The sequence below is a fragment of the Serinus canaria genome, chromosome 4A (assembly GCF_022539315.1).
Source record: "Serinus canaria isolate serCan28SL12 chromosome 4A, serCan2020, whole genome shotgun sequence".
Classification (NCBI taxonomy): domain Eukaryota; kingdom Metazoa; phylum Chordata; class Aves; order Passeriformes; family Fringillidae; genus Serinus; species Serinus canaria.
In genome coordinates this window covers 8,740,514-8,752,127 of record NC_066318.1, presented here as the reverse complement: position 1 = coordinate 8,752,127, position 11,614 = coordinate 8,740,514, and the positions used below count along the sequence as shown (strand labels likewise).

Genomic DNA, 11,614 nt, shown 5'->3' with positions numbered 1-11,614 from the left:
ACGTTATTAAAATTTATGTAGCTGGGAAAAAGCGCCCTCGCAACAGCGACCCAGCTGCACTCAGGATACACCCTCTCTCCTTACAATTAAACGTGTTTCCACAGGGAGTGAATGCACACCTTTCTCCTTAGATTTACATGTATTTCCACGGGAGCAAATGAGGCAACGGCACGAATACACAAAAACACCGAGTTCTGCTCCTGAAGCACTCTGTGTGGATGCTGGAACTGAGTACTGAGTGATCATCATTACTAAGATTTACGAGGTCAATTATTTCAGGTTTTCTTGACGTGTTGCCAGAAGGGGAAAAAAGGGCACAGGGAGGGGAGAGAGGAAAGTGGAAAGGAGATACAAGCTGAGACCAGAATCTGTGGGGTGAGGAGATAACAGCCAGTACGGAGGTAGCAGCAGAGATTTGCTCCAAAACAGGATGTTCTGTTTCTTGTAACAAAAACCCCAAACAAACAAAACAAAACAAAACAAAACAAAAAACAACCCCCGCAAACCAACAAAAAGAACCAACTGAAAAATTCCAGTCAAACTGAGAGCTATGTTCAGTATCTTCTTACAGTGCATCCAGCAGAACAGTGTCAGATGACACAGTCTGCCTCTGGCAAGAATGCTCTGCTGCTGATCCAATGGACTATTCCTAGATCAATAAAAGAGCTAAAAGACATCTCTCTAGAATTGCATCTCTCTCCAGGAACTCAGCTACTTATGGTATTGTATTTTCTTGGTCAGAAGAAAGCATTTAACCATCAAGGAGGAGAAAAACAACAATAAATGGGTATAGCTTGCTATACATGATTAGTGCTTGGAAACAGAAGATTTCAAACGTTACTTCAAGACTTCAAGGAAAAGGCTGATATTTCTTCCAGAGTTTTTCTTTTGTTGCTCATCTGCACAAGACAAACCTCAACTTAAGATTCTTAATTGCATTTTCCATACAGTCTTCCCATTTCCATTACTCATTTTGGGGCAAGTTTTTCCATACTTGTTCTGGCTGATAAAATGAATCACCAGTTGACCTCAGCCTCCCGCAGCAATCCTTGAAGATTCCTCCTTGAGAAGGAGGTGGTTGGTGTGAGTCTATTGTTATTTTTTCTCCTTTGTAAAGGGACCTGCCAATATAAAACCAATCATATACTAAAAAAATGGATATGTTCAAGATCAGGTTGGATAGAGTTTTGAGCAACCTGATTTAGTGGAAAATGTCTGTGCCCATGGCAGGAGGGTCAGAACTAGATGATCTTTAAGGTAGTTTCCTTCCTTCCTTTCCTTCTTTCCCTCCTAGCAAAATCACCCACTACAATACATACAAGCAATGTTGTATCATTGTTGTTTATGAAACAAAACTATGTGGGTTTTCTTTCTATCCCTTGGAACGAGTTTCAATTTTCTGTTTTAAAATGAAATACAACTCTGAGGTTTAAGTTTTCCTACAGGCTGTACAACCTAGATGTAGTAGATCTATACCTATATTCTCAATCAGGAAAGTTATCTTAGCTTTGAAATTGCTTAAGCAGTATGTAACATTCAGATGTAATTCCTGGAATGACATTACCAAGCCACAAGCAGAAACATAGCCAAGAGTATTCCTTTTATGTATTTAAACAAGCTTTTATGTATTTAAACAAGTTTCATGTTCAGAGTTTCTTCCAACCATCTTCCTCCCCAGCCTAATCCTGAAGCTTCCAGAGAGGTTTGTCTATGTGCCCTGGTTGCCAGGCTTTAAAACAAATTCCTTTGGTTGTGATGCTGCTCTGGCATTCCCTGACTCCTTTCCCAGAGGAACCCTCCACACTGCTCCAGCTCTGTGCTCGATCCCAGCAGGCAGGATATTCCACAATGGCAAAAGACCACAGTTTACAGTGGCTTGCTTCCTGAAATACAGAATATAAAATAGATTCTATTGACATATAATTTGCTTAATTACAGGCAAGGGACTGGTTTCCTGCATCCAGTGGGCACACTCTGAGATCCTGAAAGAAATAGCTCTGTATGGCTACATTATACCTTTTATTCAACAGCTAAAACATAAAAGTTTCTCACCTTGCAGATTTGGAAAAGCAGTAGGGGAATACAATGCCTCTGCTGCTGCAAAGTGATCTCAAATGCCAATTTGCCTGTTTGGGTTTGGAAAAATTATGCAGAAGGGGAAAAAAAATCACATAACTTAGAGTATATTGGAAATTTGTACCATCAAAGCACAATTTTATCTTTTAAGATTAAAAAACATTCAAACAAATGTCAGCATAGAGGCTGAAGCACAAGAAGCAACAACTGTGGAGAAGGCATCCAGACCAGAACAACAACTTGTAGGTAAACATAGTATCTTTGTGTTATCCATTGGTACAGTGAGAAAACACAGACATGCTTTTAGGCACACAAAATTGTAACAGAAATACACTCCCACAGTAAATATATGCGTACCCATTGGTCTCAGGTTGTGATTGCATACGTAGCAATTGGACCATTGCAGAGTGGAAATGTTTGGTGCACCCCCTCTGCCTGCAGCCCCCAGCCCCGTGTGTATCCCACAACCACCACCCGTCCTAGTCACAACTGTATTGATCCAGGAGAAGAGGTAAAGGGTCTGTTTTGGACAAGGTGGAGGAAGGACATAAAAGGTGTGTATATATGTGTATATATATATATATATATATGTGTGTGTGTGTGTGTGTGTGTGTATGTGTGTGTGTGTGTGTGTGTGTATAAAAGGTTGCACAATTGCGTTTAGAATACCGCAAGAGACAAAAAACCAAACTGAAATCTGAGGGAGTATTTGAAAAAATGGCTGGCCGACCTTGAATCCCCTCGGGGATGCTAAATTCCGAACAACCAAGGAAGTGGGGACGGTACCATCAGCAGCACATGGGCGAGCGCTGCACCTTCGGGAGCCGACAGCCGTACCGTGCAGAGACAGCGCTTTCCCACCGGGAAAACATCAACAAGCCAGTGCTAAACCAGGGAAAAGCTGGCATAAACCCTCACACATCTACCCCTCGTGAACAGTGGTGGATGCGACACCTTTGCGACAGGACAAAGGAAAACACAGTATTGCACCACAACCGAGCCTTTGCTCTGCCTGAGAGAGGCAGCTCCGAGGAGTAACTTTTTCTCTTTGGCTTATTTTTAATAGAATGCACACACACGATGCCCACAGGCCGCAGATGCCAGCAGCAGGCGGCTGCAGCCGAGGCCGTGCAGGTCAGGGGCGAAGGGCCGGGCAGGAAGAGCAGCCCCAGGCACCTCCTGACACTCCCTTCGTAAATCGCTCCTCAAGAGCCCCCGCGAAACCCCACAGAACACACAGCGGGCCGCGCTGCGGAGCGGGCGGAGCGCAGCGGAGCGGAGGAGCCGCGCCCCGGGGGCGGGCCCGTGGGCGAGCCGCGCTCCGCCCCGGGTGGCGGCCGCAGGGTTGGCGGTGCCGCGGCGGCCGGAGGGTAAGGGCGGCCGGCCCGGGGAGCGGGCGCGGGGTGCTGCCGGCGGAGGGCGCTCCGGGCCCGGGTGGGGCGAGCCGGGCCGCGGTGGTCGCTCCGCCAGGGAAAGTTGTCGCGGGTGCTGGGGCGGTTCCCGGCGGCTCCGCTGGGGCTGCCCGGAGCCCGCAGGCCTGCCGGGACGGGCGGGTCGACCCTCCCTCTGCTCCGGCGCTCGGGGGGCAGCGGCGGGCTGGGCCGGAGGAGCCCGGCCCGTGCGGGGGGCGCGGCGGGCCTGGGCCCGGGGGTTCGCGGCGCGGGGGTGGCCCGGCCCGGCCCGGCCCGAATGCGGCGGTCGGGCAGCCCGAACTGGGTCCGTATCTGCCCGGGGCTCTCAGCCGGGGCGGGGCAGCGGGGCCCCCGGGTCGCGGTTCCGCGGCTCCCGCTGAAGGCGCCGAGGGCTGGGCCCTGCCCGCCGGGTGCCCTCGGCCGGCGCTGCCGGAGCTCGGGGGATCGCGGCCTTCAGTGGCTCCATCCATTGGGCTGGGGGTTTGTTTTATCCTCACCTCAGCGTGGAGCACAGCGGTGCTGGGAGTGTTCGCTTCAAAACGCTCCTTTATTGAAATGTTCGTGAGAGCAGCGGCACTTCTGATCATCGCTCCTTTTCGGTTAATTTTGCACAGAGCGGGCTGGATAAACTCATTTGTTAAAAATCAGTTTAAAGCTCTTGTTTAAACTTCCCCAAGTGACTTTCTGATAAGGGCTTGTCATAGAATCACTAGGGTTGGAAAAGCCCTCTAAGATCACGGAGTCTAACCTGTAACATTTACCGTGTTTACTGCTAAACGATACCTCCAAGTGCCATAGCCACTTACCATTTGAAGGCTTCCAGGCATGGTGTTCACAGCCTCTTCCAGTGCCCGATCACCATTTCAGTGGAGAAGTTTTTCCCAATATCCAATCTAAACCTCCTCTGATGAAATGTTAGGCCGCCTCTCACATTACTTGAGAGAGGTGACCTACTCCCACCTGGATCCAGCCTCCTTTCAGGTGGTTGTAGAGAGCCATAAGGCTAGCTAAGGCCCTGAGCCTCTTTTTCTTCAGGCTAAACAACTCCAGCTTTTTTCCCCTGCACGATGAACTCTGCTGCTGGGGATCAATACATACAGTTGCCACATTGCATTAGCTTATAGTGCTCCTACATACTCACCTCTGCAGAATTAAAATATTTCCTCTACCTTGAGCTTGCCTTTACCTCTGCTGGTGAGACTGCTCAGGGGCTACACTATCCATGAGAACATGAAAAGTAATCTAGGAAAATATGATTTTTTTTTTCTCTTCAAGATAACCCTTTATCCTAACCTGGTTGATGGTATGGTCTCTGTTGTGATGGCCCAGGGTCTGGCATGAGTGACCAGCTGGGAAATGGGGATGGTAAGAGCTGTTTGAGCTAGCAGTACAGTGAGCAAAAGTGAGGAGTGCCTTTGGAACAATTATTCCCACTACTTGCATGTTGCTCAGATGGACTGTGTGTTTCAGGTTAGATATTGCCAGGTTGTTAATTTCTCCCAGAAGTGTAAGTTTGTTTTAAAGTATGAACTCAGGTGACACAGTTTAGGGTGTTGTAAGATAAGGACAGTTCAGCCTTCAGTTATTGTAGTAAATCCTAGTGCAAGGGCAGATGTGTTACAAAAGTTTTTACCATGGCCAAAAGGAAATAATAATTTGATATAGGGGTTGAAAGTCAAATTCCTTGTGATTTGTCAGTTGCAGCAGTTAAGGTAGTGGCTTATTGATATGTCAGGGTTGATTCCAAAAGGCCATACTGCTGAACAGCAATTCAGTAAATAATTCTATGCATTGCTCACAGTTATGTAGAGAGAAATAAATTTCTGAAGCTTGAAGAGCTCTTGGCTATGAGCATAAGTAGGGATGAGCAAGGGTAATGATGTGCACTAGCAAACCACTGTAGCTCACTCAGCTCTAAGAAGAGAGTTTAGGGCTTTTAAGTGATTTATTGCAGTAGTAGGAAGATGGCTGCAGCTGTGATGGTGTAAGGATATAAGTGAAAGAAGATTTGCAAGGGCAGGATAATATTTCAGTTGGTTTAACAGAAGATGTACTTGCAAAACAGAACAAGATTGTATTGTACACCAAGTGGTCTGTAGGTTTGACATTCATATCTCTGCAGGTTGTAACAACAGAGTCCTGCAGGTTTTAACCTGCTGCACCACAAATCTTAGTTGGGTGGCAGAAGTTTGGTTGTCACTAACTTGTTGGAAAGCTTTTTATCTTAATGCACAGTGGGCAGAAAGGACTCTAGAGATTACTCACTGCTTCAGTTTTGTAGAAAATGCTTTGTGTATCTGCTTTGCTTATGTGATACGTTGAAGGTGTGTCTGTACATACATAGCTGTGTGCAGAGATCAATCATGAGAGATTCAGCCTTGCCTGACAAACTTACAGTTAATTCTGAGTGCATTTGGCTGCAGTTGCCTAAGAGTAATGATTCAGTGCTGCAGTCTGTGCTGTAGCTGCTGCTTCCAGAGATTCCTGGTTGTTTTATGTTAATGCTAATTGCACTAGCTTTTTCTCCAGTACAAACATGGGTTTTTTTCTTCATCATTCTCAAAAAAGTGTAGTCACCCTCTTTTACCAAACAGTTTCTGTGGTTGTCTTCCCTTGTACATTCCCATGCTGAAAGCAAACAGGCATTTTTCAAGTAAAAGTCTATCAGGAATAGGTTTGCTCAAAGGTATAATGGCAGATTGTGAGCCCTGATGTCACAGCAGGAGGAGACATTTGAGAGAGGGGTGTTTGAGCTGGATTGACAACCCAGAATAAACTTCAGAAGTTCTGCTATGTCAGGGTAGAGAGAGGCATTCTCATGAGTGTAGTGGTATTTTGGTGTCACCTGGGGTCTCTCCTTTGCTCAGCAGCTTGTCTGTGTTTGTATAGATACACAACAAACTGGGCTGCTGCATCTGATTCTGCTTCTTCTGTGAAAGGTGGCTTTTAAAACAAACCAGACATTTTTAGTGAAGGAGCTATAAGACAGAGAAGCCTGGAAAGACTAAAACTGCAAGAACAGGAGCACACTTGAAAAAGGGGGAAAAAAGAGAGGGGGTTGAAAGGTGAGAGTATATTTTTAGAGAATGTCCCATTTTCTTGAGAGTTGTTACACTTCCTCATGCCAAGTAAAATACAGGAATAGTGGCTGTGTAAAAATCCAGGCTTTGAGGAAATAGGAGATGGAGAAATTGAAACAATACTGTGTAGTTGTTAATTTATTTATTGGAAAGAAACCATAATGATAATTCTGCATGTAAGGCATCAGATGCAGGGGTCTGGATTATGAGAATGGTTGGACTGGGGATATGCCAAGGTCCCTTTGAGATTGGATTATTCTATGATTCTGTGGGCTACAGTGAAATCAGAGAGCTGTTGCTCTGAAATTGTTCTGAGGATTGATTCCTTAAGGTTCTGCATGTGGGCTTTTTGTATTGCTCTATGCTGCAACATCTTCAATCAATGTCCTTATGCCCTGAAATAAAATTAATGTGATGGACATTTCTCAGTACCTCCCAGTTGCCTGGAAAGTCCAAAGCTATGAAATTAATGCTTTTCTGTCTTTACCCATTTTTAATGTTGATATCTTTATTGCAGTGTTCTTAATTTTGCATATGAGTAATAGTAGTATATTGAAGTTTTAATCCTTTAGATAATGAGTTTGGATGGCGTCCTAAACTATCATTAGTAACCAATCATGTTATGCACCTTCTTGAAAAAAACAGGTACCTAGAATGCAGAGCATAGTGGATCTAAGGCTAAGTCCCTAAAAGCCCTGCTATGCTTGTATTACTAATTCTTCCTTATTCAAATACTTCTTAAAAAACTGTTTTTAAACACCCATTTGTGTGAACACTGTTCCTTGAATGTTCTGGAGGTTTTTGTGATGTGTCACATTGATTATTTGGTAGAGCTACTTCCTAAAGGGTAAAGTTTCCAAAAAGTGGTGATAGCCTGTTGAGTTTTAACCCCAGCTGGTAATTAAGTCCTACAACAGCTGCTCAATCCCTCCCCCTCTCCCCGGTGGGATGGGAGGAGAATCACAAAGGTAAAAGTGAGAAAACGGAGGGTTGAGGTCGAGACAATTTATAGATAAAGCAAAGGCAATGTACACAAGGAAAGCAAACCAAGGAATTCATTCCCCACTTTCCCAGGGCAGGCAGGTGTTCTGCATCCCCAGGACAGCGGGGCTCCACCCCACTTAACAGTGACTTGGGAAGACAAACACCATCACTCCAAATGCCCCCCCTTCCTCCTCCTCCTCTAGCTTTATTGCTGAGCATGAGGCCATATGGTCTGGGATATTCTTTGGGTCAGTTGGGATCAGCTGTCCTGGCTGTGTCTCCTCCCATTTCCTTGCTCATCCTCAGCTTCCTCACTGGTGGGGTGGGTGAGGAGCAGAAAAGGCCTTGGCTCTGAGTAAGCCTTGCTCAGTGATAACCCCTGAATTACTCGTGTAATACCTCTTAAATGGGACCCTCATGCTAATCTGTAGGGGAGATTTGTTAATTTAAGAATTAGATCCAAATGATTAGTCTCTAGTTGTGTCCTTGGGGACAAACAATCACGTGATGCTGTTGTCTTGGCAGTGCTTATAAAGAAAACCCAAGAGTACAGACTGTTTGAAGAGACAACTTTCTAACTGTGGGGAGCAGTTGGGTCTGTGTAATTTATGTTTTTTTAAAACATATTATCTAAGCAAAGGCCAATACCTGTTAGCTACATGTGATTCTTGATGACTGTTTGCTTATTATTAGTGCTTCAAAGACTTACATCCAATTTCCCAGGATGCACAATGTAAAACAAGTGTCATCTAAATTGTCCCATATTGATAATTACCTAGAAAAGGACGTGGTGATGAAAAGAAGTTCAAGAGAGAAAAAGGAAAGCTAAGCACGAGAGGAGAGAAGAGAGGCAGATAGATGGAGATGAGGAACATCCCCCAAAGCAGCAGAAGGTACCAGCTGAAGAACAGCACTGGCCAGAGAATATGCCTGAATGGGAAGAAAGGAAATCCCTGCTAGCTCAGAGAAGAGTGGAGTCTGTCAGACTGCTTACAGTGCTGTTAAATCGTGTGAAAGTAAGACTATTTTAAAATGTATTTTAAACTTTTAAGGATATCTATTAGAGCTTGAATAATTCACTAGACATTTGATATCTTGATGCAATTCAGAAGACTGCTTTGGGGCTGACTGAACACTGAGAAGGCCTGAAGTCCGTATCTTGTGACAGTCTGCTCTCAGTCTTGCCCTGAGAGCAAACATAGTGCATTTTCACCCAGAAACTTTGCCTTTGGTGCTTTTCCAAGACCTTGTCTTTACTGAGAAAAAGATAAGGCTGGAATGGCTGTTTTGGCCCTATTAGACTTGATCCAGTGTTGCAAGCAAGGAATTTTCGAGTGGGGACATAAGTGATGCTCTCTGCTTGTTTTGGTCTCAGGTCTACAAGTGATTGAACTAAATTGGCACAGATTATACCCTTTGGATTTCTAATAGCCTCTTTTTTTTTTATTGGCCAGCACTCATTACCAGGCTTATTTGATTCAGATAATGTCTTGAGAAAGTCAGCAGGGAAGTGATAAAAATTTGAGTGTTTTGCACACAGATTAATGTTTGCAAGTTTAATTTAGTGTTTTGGGCAAAAAGTTTCAAATGAAAACAGGGATTTTAATTTCTAATATGGCCTTGTCTCCACTATTTGCAAAGAAAAATTTGCTTGCAGCTTTTAACAAGTGTGTAATGTAAAAGATTTCTAAGGGACTGTAACTTACTGTGAGTTGAAGTCAGAGGCTACCCTTGCCATTCTACATGAATTTTAGAGCCCCATTACATCTGACATTGGCCTTCTTAATTACGAATGTGATGTGTTAAATAAATTTCTATTTTCTTGGTTTCGCAGTTGGCAAGTCAAAAAGTGGATCCTTCACTGGGTGTAAAGAAGGACAGTTCATTTTCTGAAACAGCATTTAAAGACATACAGCAGGAGCTGATTAACTCCCTTTATCGTACGCACAAAGAGCTGAAACGTAAGGAGTTTAAGTGCCCGCTAACCCAAAAAGGTAGTGCTTTATGCTGTGAGGAAGGACATGTGAGTAACTTCCATGCACCTGCTTGTCACATAGTCAGGACAATTTTAAATGATCCCTCTGCAGCCCTGAGCTCTGATGGACTGCCTGGCAGAGATGTGTGCAACTCCTCCCCCAGAGGCTGTGTGCCTCTGCTGATCACGGTCACCCAGGACGGCAGGGTCATCGAACCTCTCCGTGGAAGGCACCACCCAGCACTGGATGTAGTTCACACCGAGACAGTGTCTGAGGAAGATGATTGCAGAAAGCAAAAGGTTTATGAGACTGATGAATTCATCCATTATTTACTGAACTACTATCAGACACCACACTATGCCCGTGTTTGCTTAGAGCCAAAAACCACTGTGAACAAGTCCTGGTGGAAGCGAGTGGTGTCTGATGATGGTAGTGGGTTTGACAGCAGCTTGAGTAACAAACACGGTCAGCACTTCAGGGAATTGAGTCCTCTACAAAGCCTCCACAAGAGAAATTGTAGTAGTGATAGTAATTATAGGCTGGTGATCACTCTTGGGGAATTTGAGTCAACAGACAAAGTGTTAGAAAGCAAGGTCCATGGGGGCAAGCTTGCAAAAAAGCTGCAGGTGCAGAGGAATGACTCACTCACTGTTGGTACTGTACCACATGTTGGACTGAATCATTTTTGGAGTGCACTACTGTTACTCATGATGAGGAGTTCAAAGAAGAAGATGGTAGAGATGAAGGCACTATACCGTATGGAACATGTAGATCTGCTTGCAGATTAAAGGATTTGTTGGAAGAGATCAGTGATTCTGAGTACTTTAGAGAGGCATGTGGCGGCTCAGTGAAGAGAGCAGAAAGAAGGTATGAAGAAATTTACAGCAGTTGTAATAAAGGGTGCTTGTCTACAAGAGCTGGGGAAAGAGAATTACTGGTTTGCCATAAAAATGTAGCTCTGGAAGGTCAAGAGAAGGAAATCAGCCAATGTAACTCCTGTTCTAATTCTGTTCATGAGGTCTTGGCAAGGCAGTGTGAACGTAAACTTAAAAAGTCATGCAAGAGGTCTAGTAGTAAATTAAGATATGAAGGAAAGAAAAGTGAGAGACAATCCAGGGAAAAGGAGAAAAATGCTCATAAAATGAAGAAAAAGCGAAAAAAGCTTTCTTCTAATCTTTTATCTGATGAATGTAGCTTTTCAGAGACGGACAGTTGCATGCAGCTGGAGTCGCTCAGAAAGATACAGAGAAAATGTAAGAAAATGTTGCACAAAAACGTGAAATTAAAGACACATCACACCTCTATGGCAGCACCAGATGTTACCCCCCATGATGGCTCACCCCTTCAGGAGACCCTCCAGAGGAGAGGTGAGAGAGGGGGACACCACAGCTAAGGGGACTGCATTTGACAGGTCTGTGGCAGGTGAGGTTGCCACAGTTCTTACAGTGATGAATGGGTTTTGGTTTTAAAAGGTATAAGCATGGCGTAAAAAATCCAGTGCAACTTCCCTGCAATTTAGGGTTTGTTCAGTTTAGCTCTGAAACACACAGCTGCAGCTCAAGAGTAATATTTGTCTAACTTAGTATCTGTCCTGGGCATTAGCAGATAGTGGTTATTCTGGTAACAACATGCTTTAGACAACTAAAACATTGATAGACAATTCAATGTGTGGCACAGCTATGTAGGAAGTACTGTCTCAGGTGAGTAAATTTTTACACAGCTAAAATACAACTGATTTTCATACAGGATTGCTACTGGCTGTTCTTACAGTCTTTTTTACAATTTACTGTGCTTCCAGTTGGTTGGTGGATACCCTTACAGCCTGGCAAACTCATTTCAAGTAACTTTTTCTTATCTACAGGAGATGAGAGGAAATTAATGTTGAGAAGAGAGATGGATGCAGATGTCAGAGGATGCCCTCTATTTCCTCTTGAGATAATTCAGACAAACCCCTTCTCAGATACTTTCCGTGGAGGAGAGCCCAGAAGAGGATGCTGAACAGCTACTGTATTATAGCTCTGAAGTTTTTATACACAAGTAGGAGAAGAAAGCCCTTTGATCATTAAAAGGTATATGAACTACTGGA

General features: G+C 44.4%; 1 protein-coding gene across 4 annotated transcripts; it reads left to right on the top strand.

Moving 5' to 3' along the window:
* Window positions 1-3,381: 3,381 nt before the first annotated feature.
* Window positions 3,382-11,614, top strand: LOC108962050 (A-kinase anchor protein 17B). 4 transcript variants are annotated; one of them, XR_007777578.1, is made up of 5 exons: window positions 3,971-4,853; window positions 8,332-8,568; window positions 9,387-9,827; window positions 10,723-10,895; window positions 11,390-11,614. XR_007777578.1 is itself a non-coding variant. In XM_018914371.3 (5 exons), exons 2-3 carry the CDS (start codon window positions 8,479-8,481, stop codon window positions 10,314-10,316), a joined length of 1,020 nt encoding a protein of 339 aa, XP_018769916.3. In that variant the 5' UTR covers window positions 4,628-4,853; window positions 8,332-8,478; the 3' UTR covers window positions 10,317-10,395; window positions 10,723-10,895; window positions 11,390-11,614. The 4 variants fall into 4 exon arrangements, 3 of the variants coding, with proteins under 3 accessions (XP_050830346.1, XP_050830347.1, XP_018769916.3); XM_018914371.3 differs by having other exon boundaries at window positions 4,628-4,853; window positions 9,387-10,395; XM_050974389.1 differs by lacking the exon at window positions 3,971-4,853 and adding an exon at window positions 3,382-3,446 and having other exon boundaries at window positions 9,387-10,895.

Excerpts from the sequence above, each read along its gene's own strand:
- LOC108962050 (XM_050974389.1), top strand. The coding sequence starts at position 8,479 with ATGCCTGAATGGGAAGAAAGGAAATCCCTGCTAGCTCAGAGAAGAGTG. Across the intron at positions 8,569-9,386 it reads TGCTGTTAAATCGTGTGAAA|TTGGCAAGTCAAAAAGTGGA; the intron begins GTAAGACTATTT and ends TTGGTTTCGCAG.